The sequence below is a fragment of the Naegleria gruberi genome, assembly GCF_000004985.1.
Source record: "Naegleria gruberi genomic scaffold NAEGRscaffold_76, whole genome shotgun sequence".
Taxonomy (NCBI): Eukaryota; Heterolobosea; class Eutetramitea; order Acrasida; family Naegleriidae; genus Naegleria; species Naegleria gruberi.
In genome coordinates, this window is record NW_003163251.1 from 7,301 (window position 1) to 35,274 (window position 27,974).

The 27,974-nt window shown below is 33.1% G+C and overlaps 13 protein-coding genes and 1 non-coding gene across 14 annotated transcripts; 9 read left to right on the plus strand and 5 right to left on the minus strand.

Annotated features, from left to right (window-relative positions):
• Positions 1-3,974: 3,974 nt before the first annotated feature.
• NAEGRDRAFT_74992 (uncharacterized protein) lies at positions 3,975-4,790 on the plus strand (the record flags this gene model as incomplete). The annotated part of the gene is made up of 1 exon (XM_002669905.1): positions 3,975-4,790. The coding sequence occupies one exon, from the start codon at positions 3,975-3,977 to the stop codon at positions 4,788-4,790; it is 816 nt and encodes a 271-aa protein (XP_002669951.1).
• Positions 4,791-5,662: 872 nt separating this feature from the next.
• NAEGRDRAFT_53820 (uncharacterized protein) lies at positions 5,663-6,514 on the plus strand (the record flags this gene model as incomplete). Its single annotated transcript, XM_002669906.1, has 1 exon — positions 5,663-6,514. The coding sequence occupies one exon, from the start codon at positions 5,663-5,665 to the stop codon at positions 6,512-6,514; it is 852 nt and encodes a 283-aa protein (XP_002669952.1).
• Positions 6,515-6,666: 152 nt separating this feature from the next.
• Positions 6,667-8,802, minus strand: NAEGRDRAFT_53821 (uncharacterized protein; the record flags this gene model as incomplete). The annotated part of the gene is made up of 1 exon (XM_002669945.1): positions 6,667-8,802. One exon carries the CDS (start codon positions 8,800-8,802, stop codon positions 6,667-6,669), a length of 2,136 nt encoding a protein of 711 aa, XP_002669991.1.
• Positions 8,803-9,093: 291 nt separating this feature from the next.
• NAEGRDRAFT_74995 (uncharacterized protein) lies at positions 9,094-10,088 on the plus strand (the record flags this gene model as incomplete). Its single annotated transcript, XM_002669907.1, has 2 exons — positions 9,094-9,670; positions 9,748-10,088. The coding sequence occupies 2 exons, from the start codon at positions 9,094-9,096 to the stop codon at positions 10,086-10,088; spliced, it is 918 nt and encodes a 305-aa protein (XP_002669953.1).
• Positions 10,089-10,447: 359 nt separating this feature from the next.
• On the minus strand, positions 10,448-11,257 carry NAEGRDRAFT_74996 (uncharacterized protein; the record flags this gene model as incomplete). Its single annotated transcript, XM_002669946.1, has 1 exon — positions 10,448-11,257. One exon carries the CDS (start codon positions 11,255-11,257, stop codon positions 10,448-10,450), a length of 810 nt encoding a protein of 269 aa, XP_002669992.1.
• Positions 11,258-11,834: 577 nt separating this feature from the next.
• Positions 11,835-13,568, minus strand: NAEGRDRAFT_74997 (uncharacterized protein; the record flags this gene model as incomplete). Its single annotated transcript, XM_002669947.1, has 1 exon — positions 11,835-13,568. The coding sequence occupies one exon, from the start codon at positions 13,566-13,568 to the stop codon at positions 11,835-11,837; it is 1,734 nt and encodes a 577-aa protein (XP_002669993.1).
• Positions 13,569-14,613: 1,045 nt separating this feature from the next.
• On the plus strand, positions 14,614-16,242 carry NAEGRDRAFT_74998 (uncharacterized protein; the record flags this gene model as incomplete). The annotated part of the gene is made up of 3 exons (XM_002669908.1): positions 14,614-15,350; positions 15,392-15,673; positions 15,720-16,242. The coding sequence occupies 3 exons, from the start codon at positions 14,614-14,616 to the stop codon at positions 16,240-16,242; spliced, it is 1,542 nt and encodes a 513-aa protein (XP_002669954.1).
• A 394-nt stretch (positions 16,243-16,636) lies between these two features.
• NAEGRDRAFT_81963 (uncharacterized protein) lies at positions 16,637-18,393 on the plus strand (the record flags this gene model as incomplete). The annotated part of the gene is made up of 1 exon (XM_002669909.1): positions 16,637-18,393. The coding sequence occupies one exon, from the start codon at positions 16,637-16,639 to the stop codon at positions 18,293-18,295; it is 1,659 nt and encodes a 552-aa protein (XP_002669955.1). The 3' UTR covers positions 18,296-18,393.
• A 497-nt stretch (positions 18,394-18,890) lies between these two features.
• NAEGRDRAFT_t749 lies at positions 18,891-18,961 on the plus strand. The gene has a single exon. It is a non-coding gene; the product is annotated as a tRNA-Asp (tRNA).
• Positions 18,962-19,331: 370 nt separating this feature from the next.
• NAEGRDRAFT_81964 (cofilin) lies at positions 19,332-19,855 on the plus strand. The gene has a single exon (XM_002669910.1). The coding sequence runs from the start codon at positions 19,359-19,361 to the stop codon at positions 19,809-19,811; it is 453 nt and encodes a 150-aa protein (XP_002669956.1). The 5' UTR covers positions 19,332-19,358; the 3' UTR covers positions 19,812-19,855.
• Positions 19,856-20,841: 986 nt separating this feature from the next.
• Positions 20,842-24,570, plus strand: NAEGRDRAFT_81965 (rhoGEF domain-containing protein; the record flags this gene model as incomplete). The annotated part of the gene is made up of 3 exons (XM_002669911.1): positions 20,842-21,390; positions 21,492-21,933; positions 22,035-24,570. 3 exons carry the CDS (start codon positions 20,842-20,844, stop codon positions 24,554-24,556), a joined length of 3,513 nt encoding a protein of 1,170 aa, XP_002669957.1. The 3' UTR covers positions 24,557-24,570.
• Positions 24,571-24,667: 97 nt separating this feature from the next.
• On the minus strand, positions 24,668-25,795 carry NAEGRDRAFT_75002 (uncharacterized protein; the record flags this gene model as incomplete). The annotated part of the gene is made up of 4 exons (XM_002669948.1): positions 24,668-25,312; positions 25,414-25,471; positions 25,563-25,657; positions 25,775-25,795. 4 exons carry the CDS (start codon positions 25,793-25,795, stop codon positions 24,668-24,670), a joined length of 819 nt encoding a protein of 272 aa, XP_002669994.1.
• A 403-nt stretch (positions 25,796-26,198) lies between these two features.
• On the plus strand, positions 26,199-26,834 carry NAEGRDRAFT_83327 (histone H2B). Its single transcript, XM_002669912.1, has one exon. The coding sequence runs from the start codon at positions 26,226-26,228 to the stop codon at positions 26,715-26,717; it is 492 nt and encodes a 163-aa protein (XP_002669958.1). The 5' UTR covers positions 26,199-26,225; the 3' UTR covers positions 26,718-26,834.
• A 223-nt stretch (positions 26,835-27,057) lies between these two features.
• Positions 27,058-27,882, minus strand: NAEGRDRAFT_53830 (uncharacterized protein; the record flags this gene model as incomplete). Its single annotated transcript, XM_002669949.1, has 1 exon — positions 27,058-27,882. One exon carries the CDS (start codon positions 27,880-27,882, stop codon positions 27,058-27,060), a length of 825 nt encoding a protein of 274 aa, XP_002669995.1.
• Between the last annotated feature and the right edge of the window lie 92 nt (positions 27,883-27,974).

Genomic DNA, 27,974 nt, shown 5'->3' on the forward strand with positions numbered 1-27,974 from the left:
ACGTCCCAAACATTTGACTTCTCAAAGTCCATATTTCAAAAGTTAGTACTGACCTGACCTTTATATATCTATCAATACAAGAAATGAAAACATCAAATTTACATTATTAATAGATGATAAGAATTATAATCAATGATATAAATCTTCACTAAGTAATATATTAAATAACCCAAATAAATCAACTCTGAATCCTAACCAAACCCTTTGAACCTAAAATTGAAATACCAGACCCAATGTTTCAAAGTTCAAACCCTAGCCCAAATTATTGAATATTATATCATTCGATTGTAAATGATGAGTAGAACAATATATTATATTTAGTTTTTCAATTTATAAAATATTAACTTTGTAAATAATGTCAGATTAAAAATTATAAAATGAAACCATATGAAGAATGATAATTTCAAAATCCTTTAATGAGATTATATAGTATATATCTTCACTAACAACATTCATAATCACTCTCATATGAAATTTCTAAACTTCATGTTGGTAGGTATAAAAGTATCAAGTGAAAAGGGAAGATGTGAGGTAAAAGAGGTCAACAATAACTTTTGAGTTTCTCATCAAAACATATTAAATCCTAATATGAAAATGTTCCATTTGATTAGTAAACATCGAATATCAAATTTATTTTCACTTTCATATTTAAAGATTTCTTCCCTCAATCACACATGGTCAACTATGATGAAAAGGATGAAATCTTGAAAAAAGACCACTATTGAAACTTTACCAACATCATGCAGATGATCTATAATGTTGTAGATTTCAATTTCATATCATAAGAATCAGAAATGGTACCATAGGAAAGTAAATGTTGATTTTACAAAGTTGACTGAAAGGAAAGACAAGTCAGATCAGTCTATCACAAACATCACTTCAATCAACAAAATATATATGAAAATGCTCCATTCAATCCGTAGAGATAGAATATCACGTTTATTTTAACTTTCATATTCATGATTTCATCCCTTTCATACCAACTAGTCAACTATGGACATGAATGAAAATCTGGAAAATGACCACTCTATGAAACATTACCATCATGTTCAACATCTCAAATACTGTATATGATTCAAATTTCAGACATTTTGGAGAATATTCTATCTTTCAGTAAGGTAAAGGGTGAAATTTCAAGGTTGTCTTGGAAGATCAGGAGGAAATCTTGAATATAGAAAACCACGCCCTCAATCAACAAAATATATCAATCGATTGGAAATCAATAGTACATCTCGAAAACATCATTTATTTTATGATTTGAAATCTCTCCTTTACCTCTTTTGGTCAATTAAGACAATTAAGGATGATACTATAGGAAAAGTTACCAATCTCAAAATAAATGATAATATCGTGTTCCACATCTCAAATAAAGTGGACTTTCATCAAATTATATAATTTCATTTCAAGAAATGCATCCGTTAGATAGTACATGGTGATATTTCAAGGGAATGGATGGAAATCTGAAGGATATAGAAACAACTCCATTTGCACTGAAATTGATACCATGATATGTAGACACTCTAATTAGCATATAATATCAATTTCATGAGTATTGGCTCAGTAGATATTGAGTTGTCAACTCTATCATTTTACTATAGAACTTTGACATAAAATCAAAGATTATGCTCCAACTCACTTATTTTATATGCAATTAGTCTAGAACTGATAACACACATTCTATACACCATTTATATACATCTATACAAGTTTAGAAACAATTCATGATACTTTCATTCAGTCAATCAGTAAATGTTCAATGTCAACACTTAATATATCTTAGTGAACACTCTATCTCAATGTAAGTACATCCAATCATCCTGTAACTTTACAAATTACGTTTAATCACACTATTATACATCTGGTATCAATTTCACAGTGTTAGAATTGAATTCAATATGATAATAATAACAATCTTTCAAAATGTCACAATTCAATATATAGAATATACTCCATCTCAGTCAATTTACAATATATTGTACAAGTATCAAGTATGAATACACTCCTCTAGATGAGGAGAACAATCCGAGAAAGTTTCATATTCATGGCTCAGAAAACCCTGATTAAAGACAAAAATGAGTAAAATGACCGAGAATCGATCGCACGTCCATTAGTGAACATTGCCATTATACAACCGCTGAGCTAACAGCGCTATAGGTTTTATATCTAAAAATATCTATACAAACAAGAATATGTCGCATGACAAATAAGAAGAACATTACTACCACTGCAAATAACAACAAGAATTAAATTATAATTTATTAATAATATTAATTTATTAATAATATTGAAGGGAGAAGTTGCTCCCTTCCAAATGATGGAAGGGAAGATCCAACTTGATGACCAAGAGGTGATACATCCACCAATCCAATCCAATTACATTATTAAAGCTATCCTAAATTTCCAATTAATTTTGCAACTTGGTGGAAGTGAGTGCCAAAGGCACCACACCTCCACCATTATAATAACTTCCAAATAAATATTATTCCAATTCCGAAACATCATCTTCCAAATAATTCCAATCAATATATATTTTTAAAATTATTATGAAACAACTCCTGATGATATGATGATGATATGATACGATGATGATACGATGAGATGATGAGATGATTGAATGAGGAAGAGAGAGGAGACATTACAACATTTTTTTTGTATGTTACTTTTCCAACCGACAATTTAAGAGCATCCGCACTCTCACCTCCATACAACCAAGACAAGAATGAATCAACTCTTTAATTACCAGCAAGGATTTCCAACAAGAATAATTAAATATTTAATCGGTGATAATTCAATAATTACTTAGTGAAATCCAAAAGTTGAAACACCAATCGATAGCAAATCATCTCTAGTATGACATATATTTTTTATTGATCAATTTCTGATCATTCTTTTACCTTTCCCTAGGAATAGTAAAATCGCAATATATTGAGGGAGGAATTGCTGATTATCTCAATAATTATATAACAAACTATACACAATCTATAGCCCACTGGATAGCTGAGATTGTAACCTATTTAATGATGTATATCATTGATTATGTATTTCAATAATAATGAAGATCCAATGAGTACGAAACGATAACCAAACCCTGAGTAATAGAAGTCAATATCTATATAATTGGAATGTCTGTCAAGCTACTTATCCAATTGATCAAAGGTAACATTCTTACATGTCAAATATTGTAACAATCAATTCATTTTCATTTTCATCATGTTGTAATCATCAAATACTCTCATAATATCAATTTTGGAATCATTTCAATATCATCTTAGATAGTTGTCATATGGCAAAGTGACTACCTTAGTGAACAACCCATGTCATTAAGAAAAGTTAAAATTGAAATATTTCAATCATATATACATATATACATCAAATAAAGTCTATAACATCAGTTTCATGAAATATAATCAATAATTGGTATTATGGCAATATTTCAATTAAGTATTGACATTGCGACATTTCCCAAATTGAATATATAGAAAATAAAATCATGATACCAGGTATTTGTCGATATAATACATAGATAAATGATATTATCAAATAAAATGTAGGTCCTTATGAAAGTTTAATAGTGTTGTTATTGACAGTATTCAATCAAACTCAATATATTACATAGAGAAATATATCCAACAAACAATTATTTGTAACATTGTTGTATACATCACATAGCAGGGTTCCAATTTATATAAATAGATTATTTGCTAATTTGATTGAGTTTGAAGGTTGTCAAAGTTCTGTAATACTAAAAGCGGGAAAATTTCCGCGGGAAAATTTTATTGAAAAATGACCTCTAATCAGAGGCTATTTTTTCGAAAAGTACTTAAAGACAAGACTAGATATTAATATGGTAGATAGAAATAGATGTGCAGAAGGCATAGCTAAAAAATTTTAGGTCGAAAGGCAGGATTTTTGGACAAAATCGTCCGGCGCCAGGTTAACCAAACCCAACACCATACAGAAATCTGGTTTTCAAAATGTTGGAAAGTGTTAAAGAATTTAAGAAAGAAGATGAAATCGTCCATATCATCAATGCTATTGAGGTATTCTGTGCAGGAGCAGCAACTTGGTGTACTTGGTGGAAGCAACCACATATCTTGAAATTGCTTCTTGCAAAAAGTTCCCAAGAAAATGATATACCAAGACATACAAACCACCAAGAAATTCTTAATGTAAACGTACCAACCTATGGAGGTAACTATGTCATTGAATCAGAGATGCTCTTGAGAGAAGATATGTTGGCATTGATAAGATATTTGAGTCTTTGTTCTGGTGTGGAATTATCATATAGAAATACTACTAAGCAAGGGAGAGAGAAGAGAAATCTGTCTCGTAAACAAGCTCAATTCGATAGTAGACCAGCAGATACTGTGGCTAGAGGAATAGTTCCAACCAATGTTTCGACAATAAGTGTTATCAAGAATTTCGTTCAAGGAGTGGAAGAAATGGAAAGGAAGAAGCTTGATGATTTTGCAGGAGAGCAAGCTGACGATTTGAATGACAAAGATTTTACTCCTACTGGATCCGTTGAACCTGCAAAACAAAAGAGAACCCCTCGAACTCCAAAGAAAGGCGTAAAAAGAGCAGCCAAGCCTTCACCCTCTCAAACTAAGAAGAAGTCAAAGGTGATTGAAGACGAATATTCCAGTAGCTCATCTGATGGATTTGAGAGTGCTGCCAGTAATTCTATTACTGATGAGTCCGAAAGTGAATCTGATTCCATTCGTGATACTGAGATATTCACAAGATCCAAAGGATTAATTGGAGATCCAAATAGATCTGAAAGTGCTTAATTGAAAGCTGCTAGAAAACATGGTGTTGACTCTTCTAAAAGAATTTCTTTGTAATTTTAATAACAAATACCCAACAAATGTTGGAATTTTTGGTTTATTTGTTTCTTTTTCCAAAAACTTAATCGCAATTTTCATCTGGAGATTTTCGCCAATCTCCAATTTCATTAAGCGAATGAAACCATTCGCAAAATTCAAGTGGCGATTTTCGCCAATCGTCGATCGCCAAAATGTGTATACTCGTAAGTTTCACCACCATTATGTTTCTCACATACTCTAGTGCATTTTATATTTCAAGTGTGATTTCTGTGGAATTTGTTATCCAAATACCTTATATATAGTAATATCAATAGTCGTTATATACTCAATTCAAGAGTTAATTTTATTTCTTCTTTTTTTCATATAGATTATTGAATATAGAACACATCTAGCCTGTTTTCAGACAATAAAAGTCCAGATCCCAAATATGGCAAAATGAATTCTTGGCGAGAGGGCAAGTTTTTCTGACAAATACTAAACTTTATTGATTATCTCAATAAATATAGAATATTACACCTTCGTGTTTTTACCACATGTAGATCAGACTATTGTACATCACATTGATAAGCTATAAGATCCGAGCATGTGCGGATCCCAAACCAGAGAGATAATGACAGGTTACAAACAATAAACTTCCCAAAAAGGAAAGGCGGAAAATTTATTACAAAAAAACAAAATTTTTTCAAGTGATCAGTGGAACAACAAAACCGTTTAATGGTTGGTTGTATAAAAATTATGTTTTGTAAATTAAAGAAACAAGAAGATTTGTTCCAAGAAGCCTATTAATAATCCCATCTATCGCACTAGTAATTTATCAAATCTTAAAAAAAAACAGAATGCCTCCCTTTGAAAAACAAACCAAAACAAAACCTTCCAAGGACATTAAATGTAGAACTTGTGTTTGTGGAGAGAAATCTTGTAAACACTTCAACAAGTTGTTTAAAGTAACTGGAAGAAAAAAACCTTTCCTTGGAGCCAGAAATTGGATTCTTTGTGAGATAATCTCCAAAAATCCAGAATTAGGAAACAACGCTGGAAATGAATTCGATATTGCATTCACAAAACAAGTCAGCACATTGAAAAAGTTTTCCCAAAATGAAATTTCATGCATGAGTCAACCAGAATACAATGAAGTAATTTGTGAAAACTTGTATGATCCTCTTGGTTTGGAATTACAAAATTGGAAACGAAAGAAAGTTAGTGATGAAATGGTGGAGAGTGAAAATGAAGATGATGATGAGAAAGAAGATAATCAAAGCAGTGATGAAGAGGACAATATTCAAGATGGTGGCCAACTTTTTCTCTCCATTATAAACCAAGACTCAACAAATGTCAATGAACAACAATTGGACACGCCAACCACCCCACTAGTTGGTGAGATTGCAACAAATTCCTCAAGTACTTTCATGGCAGAAGTAAACACTACTGAAGTAGAAACTCCTTTTGAAAATGAAGATATTGATTTGAATGATCCTGATGAGTGTCCTATTTACAACACTAAACGTGCATGCTATGTTTATTTTGAGGAAGAAGTATTAGGAAATGTTATTGAGCTTTCCGAAAATTCATTGATAAACTATACTAATCTCAAAGAATATTTAAAGGTAAAGTTGAATAAGAATATTACTGATATTACTTATATGGAGAATTCATTTCCTTGTGAATTATCTTTGTCAAAATGTTCTTAATCTTGTTAAGGAAAGACTAACTGCTGTTAAATATGGATGGATGAATATAATTCTTCGTTGTACAACACAATAAATTAATTATTAATAATATTAAAAGTAATCGAACACGTTTGTTGTTTAGCTCTTTTGGATAACAGGAAATAAATTATTTATTAAGCCAATATTAAATATTGAACAAAGGTCAAACATAACAAAATAATCAACAAAGTAAATTTGTTTGCAACACCCACACTCAGTGCAACAGTTCTATCCCCACTTTTCATTGGATTTACACTCGATTTCATTCCAATCACACTATTCACTGGGTCAATAAATGTTGCATTAAACAATTTGTATCCATAAACTTCAGTTCCAGCTCTGAAATAATAAAATCCATCATTTAGAATCACTGCATTGAACATGAGCAACTTGTTTGGTTTGAAAATTAAAATGAATGAAAAATTGACTGGATTAATTTTGTAAAGTCCAGTTGAGCTGGTGATGAAAGTTTCATTTGTTTTTGGATGGCTGACAATGGAGTGTGGACCTTGTTCAACAAATATTCTATCAATGGTTCTGTTGTGAATGATCGAATCTGTCAATGGATTGTAAACAAAGAATATTCTGGTGTCAGTATATCCGTAAATTAAATCATTTTCAGGACAATTGAACAATTCGTAATAGTGTCCAACGTTTTTGAATGGCTTGAATCGTTTAAGAACATTGAGGGTCGACAAATCGAATAGGAATAATTCAGATTCGGTCGCAATTTGTTGACCTCCTGTTCCAGGATCAGTCGTAGTTCCACAAATAATAATGCTATTACTGGATTTCATACTAGACATGCTATAGATTGAATGATAAGGAATTAATTGAGTATGATTCAATACTATAACATTTTGTAATTTTCTATTATGGATTAATAAACCTCCTCCTGTTTTACCATATGCTGGTTTTCCTGACATGAGTACGTGTTCCATATTTGGATGAATTAGAACACAGCTAGGTCTGTTCACATGTGGTGAGGATGTTCCAATAAAAACTGGATTAGTTCGATTATTTCCAATTTCAGTATACACGTATGGCTTGGATGGAGAATAAGATAATAATCTACCTTCTGGATAGGTCCCAATCCAAATATTCGAATCATATGGAACACTTTTAATGGTATTCCACTGATCTAGTGCTGGATTATTTTGTAAACTTTGAACTGGATTTCCATTCAAGGAAAACATGGTCATTGGAAAACTTGTAGCTCCAATTAATAAATTTCTATCTGGAGTGGCAACCATATCCATGATATTAGCACCACGACAAGAATAGGTAAAGTCTCTATTCAATAAGGTTCCATTCGATAACTTGATTACAAAAGTCTTATCGACAGCATTGAAATCTTGTAAGAAATTTCCACTCTGGAAATATCTGTAAATATAATCTTGACTTCCAGCTAAGTAAACCTTGGCTGTTTTCTTTTTAGTAACATTGGAAATCATGGTACCATTATACATTTTGTAAACAATTGATGAGCCACCTTGATTACCATAAACAGCACCATCCAAATCTCTGTACAACACACCAGTTCCATCCAATCTATTCACCTCATCAATCAATGGATAATATTGACCTGTTTTTGGATTCAGAGCAATAAATTGTGATTTTGTAAAGGCAATTCCAATATAAATAAATCCCAAATCATCTGAAGCAATCGATCTTGGATACATGTCCCATGTTTGATTATACACAAATCCATAATCTTTCAATAAAGTATTATTTGGATTGAATGAAAATACACCACATTTAGGATAAGTTCCTCCCCAAATTTGTCCATAATCATCCATGGTTAGAGCCATAGCCATTCCATTATGAGTTCTTTGATAAAATGTAAAATTCATCAATTGAGCATCAAACTGATAAAACGTAGCACCAAAATGTGCATAGTAAAATCTCTTCTCTCGATCTTCCAATAAACTGGCATAGTTGGAAGCAATCACTCCACCCAATGGATTGCCAGGAATTTCGACACTTGTGGATTCTCCACTAAGTGCATTAATAACCAACATGGCAAACATGGTAAATGAAGTAGATTCTGTAAAATCCATCAATAGAGACAATATGCAATCAAATTGTTTACCAATTGGACCACATTTTGTAACAACAACTCCTCTTGTAGAACCCTTGTTGACGGCAACACCAAATTCATACAAGTTGGGACCAATTTCAAGAGGTACGAAGGCATTTAAAGTGGTGACTGTTGTGAGAAGGAGTAGCAGCAGCAGGAGGAAGAGAATGGCAGTGTGTGAAATATTCATTTTTTTTTCTTTGGAATCAATTGGTCACTTTTCATTAACGAGATTTAAATGTCAAATAGCGTTGATTGATGTGTCGCTTCCAGTATGGTGATCTTGAAAATGTTCCAATATAAGATGTTGAATGGTTTATTGTAAAGGTTTATGGCTTTATAACAAATATTGTAAAATTTAAATTATTATTAATAGAATTTCATTTACAGTCATTGTATAATTTCCACATTATTTCCCGCCGAATTTCATGTAGTTTTGAGCTTGACAGTTCTAGTGTGTGAAAATGATTACAACAAAAAAATGTCACAACTTGACGAGTCACTTGCCAGCAAGTGGAAAAAATTTAAATCTTTCAACTTTGAAGCAAACACACAATGGAAGGAATATCAAGAAAATTTAACATTTCCAGAAAATCTTTCAGCAGAGAAGAAACAATCCCTCCTTTCGAAATATCAAAAGAAATTTTATCTGAAACATGTTGATCCAACGTTGAAATCCTACGAAATTCCATATTCTGTTTCAGAATTGAACGGAGATTCTCATAATGCAACCATGATTTTTCTGCATGGTTTTGGAGATCAATCGGATGGTTGGTCTCAAACATTCGACAGATTTCTTTCGGATGAAAAATTCAAGAAATTGAAATTTCTAGTTCCTAATGCTCCTTCACAACCTATTTCTCTTGGATTTGGAATGAGTTTTAAATCATGGTACAATGTCAAAAGTCTTGCTGTTGAAGGTCCAGATGTCAATGAAGATGTTCCAAGTATGGAAGCATGTTTTGAAAAGATTACTCAATTAATTGATAGAGAAATTAATGAATTTGGAGTTGATCCTAGCAGGATTATAATTTCTGGATTTTCCCAAGGAGGAAGTGGTGAGTAGTTCAGTATTTAAAATTTTTAAACCCTATTGTAAATAATTATGGTAAACTTATTTGAAAATCTTGAATAGTTGCATTCTATTATGGATTAAGTTGCAAATACAAACTTGGAGGAATTGCAATCTTATCTTCCTGGCTTCCTCTTCGTACACAATTACAATCTCTTTTACAAAATCCAGAATTTGATTTCAAAAATTGTAAAACTCCAATTTTCATAGCTCACGGAGATGCTGATAATGTTCTGGAATACAAATATGGAGTTTCTAGTAAGGATTATTTGGTCAATCAAGTGTTGAATCAAGGAGGAGGTTCAGAGCATGTGGAATTTCACACTTATAAAGGAATGGGACATTCTTCCAATGAGGAAGAATTGAGAGATTTAGGAAGGTTTATTGGAAAGGTGTTAAATTAAACTTCTTTCCAACGATCAAATTAATAAATATTGGAACAAAAAGGTGGTTCGCATTTTCAAAGATGAGTACATAAACTTTCCAATGAATTCAAATTGAGTCCATTGATTAGTATTCAACATACCTTGTATTGAAACCAGTCAAATCCTCTTGTTCGTAATTGAATCATGGTTCATGCCATGTGATTTATAATCCACAAGTCAAGCCAGAGTGCCAAAATTGAAACATCTTGCCTGCCAACTCTTAACTCTCATGCATTCATACTTTCCAACTTCCAAAAATGAAAAGCAGTCCTTTTGTTTAGATCCCACTTGAGGATAATTATTTGCAAATTTTGGTTAACATCCAATTTCCATATTTTTCAATCAGAATTCAAAATATAATCCAATGATAGTGGATAAATTTGCTTGAACAGCTTTGTATTGTCCTGACAGCTGTCAATATAATTATTTGGCCACTTTGTCAGACCTAGCTCTCCACGCAAAGCATAAAATCTTCTTTTCAGAGTCGAAACACTACATCCCAATCTAGAACTAGCTTGTTGTTGATTCAAATGCAAAACTCTAAGAATATCTTCCTTTGAAATTGAATCTGCTCCTCGTTTTAAAGTTGTCAATCGTCGATTCAAGTCATTTTGATTAATTTGAATGATTGTTGTGGAATGGAGTGTCTTTTCATTGAGATCCATGAGTTTAAAAGGTGCATGTTGCATATAATCTTGTGAATAGTCGTCCAAGTCAAGTGATTTTTGACTTGTAATAACATAATGTTGATGACATGTGGCATGTTTTTGAGATGATGTCTTTTTCGCATCTGTGGATTGTTGGAATGCCACCAATTCATTGTTTTTAAATTTGTATTTCTTCTTTGGAGGATGTGAAGAGTTGCTGCCACATGTCACTTCATGTGAACCAAAACCTATTGTTGTTGTTGACAGACTATACTTTACACTTTGATTATTTGCATAGTCCTCAGAATGGTACATGTGTTGTTGTTTATCTGAACTCACATCTGTCATCCAATTACCATTCAAATTTTGCTGAACTTGATTAGTGGCATGTTGTGTCATGTGTTGTTCAGAAGGAGAAGAGGAAGATTTATTCTTCCTGTTTACTACTGAACAGCGTTCACTTGATATGTTTTGAGGAGTTGATGAGTTGGCAGGTGGCATGTTCGTGCGTTTTTTTGTTGTGGCAGAATGAAGGCATGAATGATTGAGCTGTTTCAGAAAAGGATCCGATTATACTGTCTTCATTTATCAATTGCTGTTTCCAAATATAGAATTTTAGTTTCGAACAACTATTCGAAGCGCACTCACAAGAGTTGTGTGCTTTGCTGGGTTAGTGTGAGGAAGTTAAAACACCTGTGATTAAATCTCTTAGTACTTGAGAAACAATCTCTGTACAGTATATTTTCCTTTTATGTAATTGAAGGTTCGTGATATCAATTGAATTCGGCTTGTGTATGAAGAGATAAAAACGAAACTAGACGAAAGAGAGATTTGAGTGCAAAGGATGCTAGATCAGTTATTCCTCCGTAGTGGTTATGTTTCTTGATTGAAGCCTTATAGAGTTGGAGATACAAGCGATTACCCTAACTGCTAACAAAGAATCTTACAATAGAGTTTTACGAAGGTGCAGAAATTGAATTTAAGGCGAGATGTGTTTCGTATTATCTATTCGATAATTTCTCACATCCACAACATCATATTTAAAACTACACAACTTTTACATTTTATTCGAAACTGACTACCAATAATCATACCAAACACTTGATAACAACGATTGACGAATATCAGCTAAAGTTTCTGGATCATCCTCTTTCGGCAACGCCATTCGAATATCCTTCAAAGTATCCTTCGCCTCCACAAGATCATGAGCAGGATGAGATTTGTTTCTTCTCACTGCCAATCGATAAGCTTCATACGGAGATTCAATTTTCAATATTTCGCCAAATGATAATTTTCCAAAATGACATTGTAATGAATTGATAAATGATTCCGCCAGTAATTTTGGAAAATCAATGACGAATTCTGGAGAAGTATTGAAGGCAAGACGGAGAAATGTTTCGTCTTGACCCCAGAAATCGTAGAGAGGTTTCAATTGTGAGAAAGTATTGGAATAGCTATTCGAATGTTTCAACCAATTGGTTAAAAGTTGTAAATTGAATGGTCTGTCCTTTTTCAATGTTTCGTCCAGTGTTGGGTAAATATCAAAATTTGATAATACAGCTTTCTCTGCAATTTCCTTATCAGATTGTAAATCTTTTGGCAAGTTGGTGAATAACATGATTGAGTGTGAATTATCGTACAATGTAGATTCGAATATTTTCAAGGCAACTTTCTTATTCATTTGAATCTTATCTCCCAATCCGATTATTGACATGGATGCTGGATCTGATTCGATAATTTGTTTCAAAACCTTCTCTGATAACTTGGATTCCTTTGAGAGTTGTGTCAGGAAATTTCCCACAGCTGGATTCGATGAAGGTTTAACAATTCCAATGAGTTTGATTAAGAATTCATCACTTGTTGTTGATTTTCTCAAAATATTCTCATCCACAATTGAGCCATTCTTCAAGCTTTCCAAAATTAAATCATTATTGATCAATTCACTTGGAATACTGGAAAGAGATCCTCTTTCAATGAATTGCTTGAGAATATCCTTATCCTTTTTAAGAGGGTCCGAAATGTGTGTATAATTCTCTGTATGATATTTGATAGCTAACTGCACAATAGATTTTTCATTTCTTATCGAATTTGGAGCAAATTGTAATATTGGATAACTCTGAATTGCTAAATTGATTAATTTCTTATCATTCTTTTGAGATTCTGTTAAATATTCATAGAGATATCCATACTGTTTCAACAATGTTCTCAAATCTTTCTCATTGCTTAAAACTTTCTGTACATTGAAGAGATTTACTTGCTTTCCTGAACAGGACGATTGCATCCACTGTTTGAAATTCATTCGAAGACTCTTCAATCCATCACTAAGCATTCCACTCTTTAAATCAATAAAAAGGCCACTGCCACCTGTCATTGTTCTAGTAGAACTGTCAATAAACCCAATTTGAACCTTTTGTGGTGAATGAAACCGCCAATCTTGAAAAGCATTCAACCAACTCCAATGACTTCCCATCAAATCTTTCGAATTTTCATCCATTTCCTCTTGTAAATTAATTCTTCTTCCATTTGTAATTTTAATAAATTCCCTCAAGTGGAAAGGAAGTTTGTATCCAATTTTACACTCCACCATTTCAATCACCTCCTCCGGAACGCCTTCCTCACTCCACGGACTTTGTAAATATCGATTTTCCAATTCCATAATTCGTTGCAAATCTAAAACTTCCTCTTCCAAACAAACATTTCTAAATTTCAAGCAAGTTTTCTCAAAATTGGAACGAGTTTTATCATCTGGAAGGAATTGGTAGACAAATGCCAAACTTTCAGGTGATAATATCACTCTAGGTTGTGATGCCATTTTTTTTTGATTGTTTGAAGTTTGGCAAGTCCAGCAATGAGCGCCTGTTGACGTCAGCAAGGAAGTTTCAAATCATAATTTCAAAAAAATTAAAAATCATCCCAAACGGATAATGTGATTCTTTTAAAGCAAGTTTTCGAATTGGCGCCAAAATTTTGTCAGCCGTTTTGCTTGTTTTTGTTGTTTGACCATGAAAAATATAAATTTTAAATTTTAGAAAAAATACAAAGAAGAGAAAATGCTGAGAATGGATGAGGATGTGGATGTGGAGGATCTAGTAGTGTTAATAGTGGATGTATTGTTTGGATGATGATGTATTGATGGTGAGCACGGAAATTGTGGAGGATTTTTTTGGGAAATGATAACTTCATCGGAGCCTTGTTGATTTTGATCTTCAATTCAAGGATTTTAAAATTTTGATATTGAATGGTACATTGAATGTATAGATATTTAGCAGTAAAAAGTGGAAATTTAATCAGCAACACTTTGCAACATTTCATCTCGTCATCCCAATATCATAGAGATGGTTCAAAAGGGTTCGTGGAAAATCATGATTTTCCCACCAAAGTTCATATTTTAATTAAATTTATTTCTATTCCAAATATTTTGTAATAATTAATAAATTTAAATATCGGAATGGTCAAGGACATTGAATTTGAGAGTCATAGCTTTCCACCAACTGTTGGTGATGCTAGAATTCTAGCTTTTAAGGTGTCAAACCTTAACATCATGATACCAACGTTTTAATTACAGGTAAAATTCGTAATGGATTGTAATATAGGTAAATTGATTGAGTTACTTGCTTTATTTAATGATTTCATTCCAAACAAGACAATACATATCCAAAATTACATCACAAGATCTCAATGAGATGGAAGTTGTGCACTATAATTGAAAGTCAGCACTAAAGTATAGTATCTATTATGATATTTCCAATTATTGGTGATCGATAGGATTAATATAAGACAATGCGTGCAAGTCAAGCACAAGAGCTGCATATCACTGCCTTACTTGTGACCTAGTTGCCAATTTTATCCAAATATCAATGTACTTAAGTGTTGAGAAACCTTTCTCACACATTCTCATATCAAAAAAAAAATCCAATCATCATGAGAACAAGCTATTGCTAACTCTTTTAATGGTGGCACTAATTGCCGTCATTCACTCAACTACAGCCACAAGTTTCAAACAAGCTTTGGGCAACTACGTCAATCAACCAGAAAGTGCCTATTCCTACAAATTAATTAACACCAGATCCATCACTGGTGCCACCATCTACACACTCAACGTTACCTCCTTAACTTGGTTGCCAACTTCAGAAGTCGGCCCAGCAAACACTTGGTTCCATTATCTTGAAATTACAATTCCAAATAATTTGAATAAGAATAATCGTGAAAGTTTATTCTTTATTTCTAATGGTGATAATAATTTGGCAGTCCCTGGTGCTACTGATTTGACTGCTTCTCCAATTCATGTTCCTACTTTCGTATATGATACTGCAGTTTCGACTAAAAGTGTTACTGCCATTGTTTATATGGTTCCAAATCAACCAATGAGTTATAATTCAGATCCTACTCATGCTACTCGTGTGGAAGATGCTATTATTGGTTATGGATGGAATCGTTTCTTACAAAACACTACCAAGGCCAATCTCTTGTATGTCACTCAACTGCCACAAGTCAAGGGAAGTAAGATGGCAATGGATACTGTTGTTTCCTTTGTTAAGAAACAAGCCAATCACGTCATTGAAAAGTTTACAGTCAGTGGTGCTTCAAAGAGAGGGTAAGTATTTTAGTCAATGTAGCCATTTAACATTTTGACAGTTGGACAACCATTCTTTTAGGCGCAATTGACAATCGTGTTGCTGCTATTGCACCAATGGTCATTCCAGTCTATGGAACTAAGGAATTCATTGTTAGAACTTATAACAACATGTGTGCTTGGCCTTGGGCTTTCTATGATTATGTCACTAATGGTGTCACTGATCAACTTTTTGATAAATCATTTGAAAGTTTGACAGATATTGTTGATCCACTGAATTATGGTAGATTGAAATCCATTCCAAAGTATCAAATTCTCGCCTTGGGTGATGAATTCTTTGCTCCGTAAGTTTCTTTAACTTTCCAATAATTTTTAATTCGATTCTCATAGTGACCTCAATAATTTGTTTTATTCCAAAATTAAGGGTGAAAAGTATGTACGTTACATTCCAAACACTGGCCACTTGATGCTCAATACCAATGTCTTACAAGTCCTCGGTTCTTTCTATGCATCTAGATTGAATAATCTCGTCATTCCAAAGTACACTTTCTCACATGAATTCGTCAATGGTGGTGTAATTATTTATGTCTCAGTTACCAATGGTATCAAACCAACAGCTGTCAAGTTGTGGTCTGCCACTAATCCAACAAGTCGTGATTTCAGAACTTCCACAATTGGTGTTGATGTTTGGCAATCTACTAATTTGGTTGAAGTAAGAGAATTGGAATGGCAAGCTTTTGTAAGAAATCCAGCAACTGGTTATACAACTGCCACCATTGAATTGACATTTGCCAATGCTGTCAATGGTGTTGCATTGGAACCTTTAGTTTTCACATCCAATGCTTTTATTACACCAGATACTACTCCTTGTAATATCAATAAGAATAATTTACCAACTCATAAAATGGTTTAAATAAACTTGGTTAAACTATTCGATGTATTCAAAACTTTTGAATCTTTTCAACCAATACATAAATTTGATTGTTGACAAGTTGTGTGTAAAACATGCAAGAATTCCTGTTAATATTTGCCAAGTTTTGAAAATTAGATTTTGTAACTATCAAAATGATTGTAAATTCAATGCACCTCTTTGATTTTTCAATCAATTACTTGAAAGCACGCATTAAATCCTTCTCACTTATTAAATTATATTAATAAGTTTAATTGCCCATCCCATTCCATTGAAGAATCATCAATATCCAATTCAATTCGATGGTTAGTACTAACCTCAAACACATCCGAATCCTTAAGCTAAATTTAATTCGGAATGAAATTCGGAGTTTTAGGACATAAAGAAATTAAAGAAAATGTCCCAACAACAACCACAAGCATTGGAAGATTCAATTTCTTCCTCATCATCATTATCAATATCGCAACAACAACAATTAAAAACAATGACAACAATGAGCAGTATGGAAAATCCAGATAACGATTCTTCTTCACAACAATTCAAGTTGCCATCATTATCATCATCACAATTATTAAATAATTCATCATCGGAATCGGAGCACATTATATATGAAATTAATCAACAACACGATGATGATAATGAAGAAATTGACCAAGAACCAATTATTACATCTGGAAAAGAAGAGAAGAATCAATCATCTTCATCATCTTCACTCTCATCCAGAGTTTCAAAATTAATAGACTCCATTCCTCTACTAAAATCAATGTTAGGCTGGTTAGCTTGTATTGCAGTGCATACACTCTTTGGTATTCATCCAATCTTTTCGAGGTATCTGCAATCAACATCTCCGAATAAGTTTCCTCCAATGTTATTGGTGACGAGTTGTCATGTGGCTGCAATTTTGCTATACTCTCCAAGGATTGTCTACTTGTTGATTGTTTATTTGAGGAATAAGTGGAAGAATAGGAAGGAAATCAAGGAAATGAAGGAAAGAACAATGAATGATGATGAGGAGCAACAGCAGCAGGTTGTGTCTAATACTGCACTATTTGAGAGAATTAAGAAGAGGATTAAATTCTTCTTACCAATCATTAGTTTCTTTGTTTCATTGGTATTGAGATCATTTACCAATGTTGTTTCGTCCAAATATACAAGTGCACTATTTGTTCAATTGTTTGCATTGACCACTCCTTTCATTTTGGCCTTTTTAACAGTATTTGTTTATAACAGATGGTTTATTAGAGATGTAAATAATAAGGAAAAGTTTGGATTGAAAGCTGGATTGACAATGGTTGTGACATTTGTTGGAGGAGCAATTATAATTATTGGAAGTATTGTTCCAAAATCTGAGAATGTTTCACTACCTTGGTATTCATTCATTTTCACATATCAAATTGATTTTAATTCCATTTCTGAAAATATTACATTGTGGGATTTATTGGGCATTGCTTCAAGTATTATTTCAAGTGTTTGCCTCGTTTGGTACATGCTCTCATTGAGATATATGAAACAAGAAGAATCTCAGGGAAATGCAGTTAGTGTTACTGGAGAGAGTTTATTCATTCTTCAATTGTTTATTCTTGCTTTGACATTTGTTGTACCAAGTTTAATTGTTGATGATTGGACTTTATGGACTAGATTGAATACCAAGGATTGGATCATGTTCTTTGGATTTACAATTTTCGTATACATGATGGCTAATCATTTGAATATCTTTGCTATTAGCATGCTTGGATCTACGAGAGTTGGCTCCATGTTAGCTTTGAGATTAATTTCAACAATCTTTTTCAGTATTCTCATTTTACAAGAATCATTGAAGTCAATTTGGCAATTATTGGGTTGCATCATTGTCTTGGCGAGTGTGTCATATTTCATGTACTCTGAATCGCAACAAGAGAAGAAGAGTGCAACAGTTCAACAACCTTCCCCTCAAGAAGATGAAGAAGAACACAACAGTACTGAAATGGACACTGTTGAACTCATTACAAGAGATTCGAATGAAAATTCTCAAAGTGGACAAGTTAAAAACAAGGAGGGCGATATTATGGTCCATTAGATGGTGAAAAAATTATTAAACAAGGAAATTATTCTGAAAGTTTCTTTCTATGATCGTAGTAGTTCTGATTATTAATAAAATAAACATCACCTTTACAATTATGCCATTAACTGTTGAAGTTTCAATATAATTATTGAATTTAAAATATAACCCACATTAACTGTTAAATATTTAGAAAAGATCAGGTCATGAAGTGATCCGAATGGTGGAATAAGTGGCGAGGGATAAGTAACCACACTGCAATAATTAATCTTCTCAGTCTTTATCCGTCGTGGTGAAAGCTGGGCAACTTGCCATGTGGATGGTGTGGTTTCTGTTACTGAACTCGCTCGCCATCTGCACCTGGGAAGTTGTCTTTTGAATATTTAAAGGTAGAAAACAAATGATATTAAAATTCACAATTTTCAAGCTGATATGAAAGAGGATTAATGCAATAAATCTCGATTTGAATTTTTCATCAACTTATTCAAAAAGAACGTTCCATTCTGTTTGCTTGAAAGAATTTCAAAATGATGAATAAATAGGTTAATCATATTTAAGCAAGAACTTTAACTAGGGTCAATTAAATTGTATCTTTAAGATTTAAGAAATGTAATCGGGTGTGGTATAGTGGTAGCATTCCAGACTGTCACTCTGGCGACCCGGGTTCAATTCCCGGCACTCGAGATTAATTTTTAACTCTATCTCCAATATTTGAGTTTTACTTTTTTCATCATATGAGTAATGATATGTAATCTAGCTAATTACCAATTTTCAAAGTTTCATCTCTAAAAACCACCGAGAAAATAAACAAAGATTTAACACTTTCATTTTTCCTCCTTAAAAATATTCTAAAAGTTCCAAGTTCCTTGCCTATCTTTCAAATTATTTCCGCTTATCAATCAAACTCGAAACAATTCTATTGGTTGATTCACCACCAATCTTTCAAAATTGTCTCCTTTCTACTCTCAATATGCAAACAAGTTCACTTTAAAATAGTTATAAATACTTAACTGTTATTCGAAACTTTAGAAAAACAACAACAAAACAAATATCAAAACAACCAAACTCAAAACTAATCAAAATGATGCTTAATTGTCAATTCAGTGATGAAATTATCAAAACCTACGAAGAAATGAGAATGGGAAAGGGTTCGAATAAGGATAAAAAGTTTCTCGTATTAAAAATGCAAGAAAGTTCCATTCAAATCGATCAAGAATTGTCCCAACTCTCTTCCTTGGACGAATTAACTGCCAATCTCCCACCAAAGAATTCTCGTTTCGTTTGCTATCATTTAAGTTTCGAAATGCCATCCCAAAACGAAACTTGTCAAATCAGAGAAGGAACCAGAACCAAAATGATGTTTCTCACTTGGTGTCCAAACGAAACCAATGTTAAGGAAAAGTTTCAAGTTGCTGCCACTGTCAAAACAGTTAAACAAAAATTAAATGGTCTGAGTGCAACTATTCACTGCTCAACCAAGAGTGAAATTGATGAAAAGTCAATGATTGAAAAATGTTTAACTTTTATGAAATAATAGACATGAAAACCAACAATTATAAAAATGTAAATAAATGTTTTAAATACTAATCGATGTAATTATTCCAACAACTCTGAATTCTAAAATTGAATCATATTTTAATTATTAATAAATTCAAACCACATGCAAAGAAATGCAGAAATAACATCACTTTGTAATAACGATGAATTTTTGCATGGTTCATAAGAAACATAACTGCAACCCAAACCAACAACAACATGCTGTCCAAACATCTGTTTCTGGTCTAAATATCTTTTCATTTTGCCGTGCAAATCGGAAACTATCTCGGGACATTGTTATTATTTGAAAACGTCAATTAAGAAAAACCTTAAAAGACTCAGATCAGAATTTTAACACTTGTATTAATAGCTGTTTCAATTGCAGCAAAACAGTAATTGAAGCTATTATTGCTCCTCAATATCAATAAAAACAGGCAAAATTGTTGTTTTGCCATATTTCAAACTTGATAAAGGACTTTGGCAATAAGCTTAGTGTAAAATTGGCAAAAAGACTACAGCACCACAGGTTCCCAAGTTGTCTCCAACCTCAGTACTGATGTGGCTCGACGATGCTTAACTTCTCAAATCGGACGGGATGAGGTGTATTCATCGTGATATGGCCGTAGCCATTCTTCATATAAAAACGTGGGAAATAAATCACAAATACAAACAACCTACTTGCAAACATTCAAAAACAACCAACTTTGATTAATAAGGAATGATTTAAACAAGCTAATTTGTTGCTTTCCTATTTGGAAAACTCAAACATTTCATATTTAACATTTTGTAAAGTGTCTTTTATTGATTTTGAAAAGATGAAACAAGATCTTTTGAAACAACTGACATTGCAATGTCAAATTAAATGAAATTTATCACTCAATCAGAAATTCTGACAACCACATCGTTAGATCTAGAATATCAAGTAACTGATCTTGAAGTAGATAATGAAATGTTGTTAATCGGACCTCAATTTCACAAAGATTCGTTCACACATCAAATGTCAAATCGTTTTCAAACAAATAAAAAAAATGCCAAAACCCAAAAACCTAGCCGCCGATCCAGAAGATCAACAACAGCAAGACCAAACACCATCAACACCTCCCACCACATTAGACGAAACTCCATCGAACACAAACGAAACTCTTTCCGAAGAAGAACAAAAATTTCCAACATTTAAATTACGTTCCTATGAAGCACTTTTAAATCAAATTCCTCGATTTTCTGTTGATGTAGATATGAGTGAAGATACTACTGAAGTTGGAATGGATGAAAATTTGGATAATTACGAGTTTTCGAGTGATGATGAAGAAAGTTCGAGTTTGATGAGTGAGGAAATGAAATTGTTGAGACAATCGGAGAGGATGACGAGGAATAATGAGATGAATAGGTTGTCTGTTGGAAGGATTAGTCAGGAATCGAATGATTTGATGCCGTCGCCAAGACATAGACATGGTGGATTGATACTGAAAAAGGAAAATGCTATTTTGGTGAATAATTTGAAGGAAAAGATGGTTATTTTGAAGAGATTGATTAAACATGAGGCTAATTACTTGTTTGAATTGGATTTGTTGAGAGAGGTTTGTTTGATTAATTAATTTTTTAATTTTTTAATTTATTCCAATTGTTTACATTTTTCAAATTTTTTACTTTTTTAATTTTTGGAAACATTTTAAAATAGAAATTCATTGGAACTCTCAAAAGATCTGATCTAATCAATTCTGAAGAAATGGAAAGATTATTCTGCTATTCTCAATTGAACATTATTTGGAATGTTAATTCTGAACTTTTGAATCAATTCGAAACTTTTTACACAACTCTTGAACATATTAATGAACAGAGCACTGTAGTTTCTCCAAGAGCATCCACCATTGGTCAAATCTTTATGAGATTGACTCCATTTTTGAAGAATTACATTCAATATTCAAATCAGTTGGATACTTGCATTGTTGCAATTAATAATAAGCGATTGAAGGATTCGTATTTCAAGTCAATTGTTAAAAAGTTGGAGAGAATGTGCACTAAATTGGCATCTGCTGAGAGAAAGGACAGTTCATTTACTCTTTTACAAGCCATGAAGACTCCTCTTCAACAATTTGTACATTATAGGAAGGCCTTGATTGGTGAGTAGTTTTTTTCTATTAATTTATTCAATGAAAATTAATTTATTTCAATGTGTTATAATTTAAATGTAACAATTGAATGGAATTTTCTAATTCAATAGACCTTCTCGCCATTTCACAATCATCCACTGATGAGTGTAACATATTGAACGATTCCTTGAAATTAATCGAAGTTGTCAATCAAACTTTCGATCAATCATTGAAGGAAATGAAAAATCGAGAAAAATTCTATGAAATTAACAAGAAAATTTTTAAACAAGCAGAAACTGGTGAAGTTGTAACAATAATCAAACCAAATAGAGTATTTATCAATGAGGCAGAGGTTTACATGACCTCCAGTGAGAATAATTATTTGGAAATTCGTAAGAAAAGGAAGAAGAAGAAGGATAATAATGCAAATGCCATCTCTGTTACTAAATTGGACATTCCAAATGAAAATTTCTTCAAGGATGAAAAGAACAAACTGGTAGTTTTCCATTTCAATGATTCCATTGTGATTTGTACTTCTACATTCGAAGCTCCAAAACCTCCAAGAAATTCCAATAGAGAAACAGCTGCAAAGAGAAAGAGATTGAAGCAAGTTGCCTCAATGATTGACTCTAAGAAATTGAGATTTAAAGAGTGCATTGATTTGGAATCGGATCCAGTTCCTTGGATTAGAAACATTGTTTCTCCAGACCCACCAATTGTTTCAACCTATGATCAAACAGGACAAGAAATTGTTTCTAGATCCAATTCTGATCTCTCTTTCATGTTCCAATTAATTACATGGAGTAGAATTTATACATTCAAGTTCATGGATGAAAGTACAAAGACACAATGGATGTATGCTATTCAACAATCCTTGACAGAAATCAAAGTTTCCAGAAAACAAGACTTGGATTATCCTCATGCCAAATCAGGAGGTTATTTGGAAATTCCTCAATCTTGGGTTTTACCATCAATTCTCGCTATTCAATCGTATATTAGAAGTTATCTAGTCGTTCAGAAAACTTTGAGAATTAAAAAGAAATCCAGAAAGGGAAATAGAGCTAGATTGAGTGTCATTCATAGAATTAATCAACAGGATAACAAATTATTACAAAATCAAGCATTTGCACAGAGCTATCCAAAGAAGGAGTCAATTACCTTGTTGAAGGATTATGAGGAAGATGTCAATGATTCGTACATTGTAGTTGAAGAAGAGGAAGAAGATAAACACAACAAACCAAAGGAAACAATCAAGGTTGTTCAAGAAGTGAAGCAGGATCCTATTGTTGAGAGCCAACCAGAAACTGTAGTACACACCACTACTGCTTCTACTTCAGTAGAGGAGAAGGTCATTCCAATTCCAATTCAAGACATTCCAGAAACTTCTACAAGAGAAGAAGAAGAAGAGAAACAAGCAACGGAAACAATTCAAGAAACTCCTCAACCAATTCAGTTGCCAACTAGAGAACCAATTCAACAAGAAGTAGTATCAACTCAACAAGTAGTTATTGAAGAAGAAGTGGAAGAAGAATTAGAAGATGAATCACCAGTTACTACACCAGAAGTTAGAAAGGAAATGGTCGATGAAATCATTTATGAGGATGAAAATGGTGCTCAATTCTATGTTCGTGTTGGAGATGAAATTGTCTATGAGGATGAATTTGGAAATCAAGTTGTGGAAATTGTAACTCAGGAAAAGTTTTGGGAAATTGTCAATGCAGCTGATTTGATGGAAGAAGAGGAAGAAATGGAAATGGCTAGCAGATTAACAGAAACTCAACAAGAAACTGTTTTGGAAACAAAGAATAATAATATTGGTAATGAAAATGTAATTGCCATTCAAAATCCTGTGGTAGAAACAATTGAAAGTATGAAAATTGTGGAAGAACCTCATGTAGAAGAAACTCCAATTCCAACCGCTACTCAGCAAGTTATTGAGCTACAACAAGAGCCAGTGTCTACTGTCCAAGATCTCCAACAACCTCTCACTGAACCTGCCAAAGATGAAGCACCACTTGTATCAACATCAAACAGTCAACCAACAGTTGTTGAAACAAAACAAGAAATTCTCCCTCCTGTTGAATCTGAATCTGAAACTTCTCAACACATTGAAACCTTCACAACTGTAGAACCTAGCCCAGTTACCACTCCACAACCAATCAATCATCAAGAAACCACTCCAACTCAACCTCCAAATACCAAACCAATTATTCCAACATTGGATATTCTCAGAAAAACCTCAGACGTCGATGTTCAACAGCCACCTCAGATATTGCAATCTTCACAACCACCTTCTTCAACTCCACGTAGATCCATTGTAGCTCTCGATTCACCAAGAAAGAAGGAAGAAGAAATTGCACCATGGCAAAAAGAACTCTTAAACAAGTATAAGAATGATGGTAAATTCAAATTTGTTACACAGACAGCTGAGGAAAAGATTGCAAGAGCTAGTTTTTCAGATGAGCATCTTCATGAACAAGAGAGTGCAATGATGATGACTCCACGTTCTTCTGGTTTTGATCCGAACAATTCTGCAATTGATCCAGTAACAGCAAAGAATCTCAATCGTCAATCCATTAGAATTAGCTCTGATTTCCAAAACTTTTTGAAAAAGTTTAAAACTATTGAGCAAAAAGCAAATGAAGAACAGTAAAATCATTTTCTAATAATTACAATTGTATCTTCATTAATTTCAGTACCATTTCAGATTCAAATTAGCTTAGAATATTATCAAACAAGTTAGTAAACCTAGGTAGTAGAGAATTTAGAGTCCAAAATCGTCATCAGTTTCAGAAGAACTTGCAGTAGTTGGAGTGAAAGAACCTTCCTTGAATATGTCCTTCTTGAGAGGTGGTTGGATCTTCTTTTTCTTTTTCCTATTGTTGAGACCCAAATCCTTTGATGCGAGAGGTTGAGCAGATCCTAGAATGGCAGAGACATTACTCGTGTTGAGTTCAGGTGGGCCAGTTGTTGAGCCTGGTGTTGTGTTATTGGAAGAATTGAGATTATTACCCTTTGCTGGTTGTACTGCTGTGAGTGGATTTTGTCGAGCTGTTATTGAAGCAAGAGGTACATTCACTCTCTGTTTCTTTCCTCCAGAATTTTCCAAATCAGAATCAGAATCTCCTCCAGTCATCTCAATACCATTTGAATAAGCAAGAATACTCGAAGCAATACTAATCTCTCTAATGTTATTTCCAATTTGTACAGAACCATCGGAGAGGATTTTACGTGGAAGATTTTGACCACTTGATTTCTTACCTCCCTGTGTTGTTGTTTGTTCTTCATTGAGATCTTCCTCCCTAGGTCTGACAATGATTGGATGAACTCTTTCCAATCGATTGCATAATTCTCTTCCTGATTCCAAATGAATGTTGAAAAGTTCTATTTGTAATTTTACATCTCTTAGCTGTTGATTTGTTTCCAATAAAATTGAATAAGACAGAGTAAAACGAGAAAATTTTGATTGATGAAACTGAATGAGCTTCTATTATTTGTCTTAAAACTTACCATATTCTCCTTTTGTCTTTTAGTTCTAGTCAGTTTATGTAACGATGCTTCCCAATACCTATTTCCGTATCTATTATTTCATCACACAGAAATTAAATAATTCACATGATTGAATATTTATACCATTGATCCATTCAAAATTAACTTACCTTTTTATAAAGGTATGAATAACATCCATATCAGCATCAATTTGTTCCAACTCTGCCACCAGAACAGTATAATATGTATCCAAAGTATTTACTACCTATTTAAATAGCATCCAAACACGATCAATTACAAGTTTTATCATTCAATATTAATGTAATAAGGTTCGTTAAATATCGGATTAAATATTCATCAATTAATTAATCAAGTTACATACGGAGAGAAGGCTTTCAGTCATTTTTTTAAATTTAATAACAACAGTAGATTTTTGGCGCGAAAATGTTTTCAAAAACCATCACTTTTAGAGAATTACACTTTACGATTGATTATTAAAATAATTTGATGTTGTTCCGATATAATTTGTTCAAGAAGTGTTGACTACAAGTAAAACATTTTGTTATCGAATTGACTGGTGGCACTATTTATGCATAACGACATTTTGTTTTTTTCTATCAAACTTTCGATCCACTCACCTCCATTGTTGATTCAATCAGATTTTTCAAGCCAGGTCATCACCACATTAGCTAAAAAAAATTGGATCCACTTTGAATTTTGTAAAGTCAAAAAATGAGAAAGACGTTACGGGTTTTAAAAGCTTATTTAAAATGCAAAGGCCTTCCAGCAATTACCAACACAAAACAAAATTCACAACAACCTAGATAAATAAAATGCCAGCCAAGACTAAGAAATCCACTGAAAGCAAGGATAAGACCAAGGAAACCAAGAAGGACAAGGTTACCAAGAAGACCACAAAGGCTTCCGGTGATGGTGAAGAAGGTGAAAAGGACGACAAGAAGAAGAAGTCTAGACATGAATCCTACTCTTCATATATCTACAAAGTCTTGAGACAAGTCCACTCTGATATTGGTATTTCCACCAAGGCTATGTCTATCATGAACTCCTTCATTCAAGATATCTTTGAAAGAATTGCCAATGAAGCTGCTCAATTGTGTAGAGTCAATGGTACTAAGACTTTGTCTTCTCGTGAAATCCAAACTGCTGTCAGATTGATCCTCCCAGGTGAATTGGCTAAGCACGCTGTTTCTGAAGGTACCAAGGCTGTTACCAAGTATCAAACTTCATCAGGAAAGACTGCTCCAAAGAAGAGAGAGAAGAAGGAAAAGAAGGAAAAGTCTGAAAAGACTACTGAAAGCAAGTAATTCGATTACTAACATGACACAATTACCTTTTTGTAAATATCATTTACTGGGATGTGTACTGCATCCAACCTAGATTTCACAACTTTTGTAACTCATTAAAACAATAACTTAAATTATTTCAATTTGTGTGAATTGTTTTAATATATTTCCGAATCAAAATTGCTAGATTTAGGATGGTGGTATCAGTATGGACTTGCACCTTGATGAATTGCTCACTAGTGGGTTTTACACTAGATCAGTGATAATCAAACTTGGATGGCTTGCTCAGGTAGACACTCGATAAGTTGATTAGTCAGATAATCTATTTCAATCATAATCAGACAAGTCTTGGTGGTAAAAGTTAAATATTTAATGATGAAAGAACTCTCTTGAAGAGAATGTTATTCTCCAAATGAACATGAATGTACAAGTTTTCTTCCAACTCGGTGAGCAATCTCTTTGTATTCTCCACAGTTTTGCAATAGTCAGGCAATTCCTTTCTCATAGAAGCCAACAATTTAATCAACTTGCCAGCTTCATCATGATCCTCCATCAATGATGCTAGTTTACTCTTCAAGAATGGATTACTTTTATCTTGTTGTTCATCATATTGAATGATTAGTGGAAAGACATCCTTCTCCTCCTTTACCAAGTGTACAAGCAATTCAGTGGCAAGACTTTGGAAGATCTTGTACATCTTCTCCATCAATAGAATAGAAGGATGAGTTGAGGCTACATCTTGCTCATTCTCTCCTGATGATTGTCTGGCTTGTTGAATTAACTTTCCCATATGAACAGTGTAAATCTTGAGTAAGAGTTGGGAAAGAACAGGAATATTCTCCCTGAGGTAATCATGATGATGATGAATAATGTGTTGTACAAGTTGGGAAGCTTTCCAATCAACCATTCCTTGTTGAAGAGAGGTAGAGGTGTTGTTATTGTCTTCTTGTTGTTGGCAACATTGAATTTCCATCTCTTGTACTTGTTTAATGATTGAAAGACATTCCTCTTCAATGTTACTAACAGAAGATGATTCTTGAACAACACTAATCAAACTTCTCTGACCACCACAACAATAGTCAATACCAAGCTTGTTCAATATGAGAGGTCCTCCTTTTGGATATTTGGCAATCAAATCACCGAGAAGAATTGATGAAGAAAGGTTGTTTTCAGTTTGTTGTTGCATTGTCAGTATTGTTATTGTATTTGTTTTCTAAATTGATAATAACTTCTAATGACCATACAACAGCCTTTAATACTATCCATGATGAGCCATTA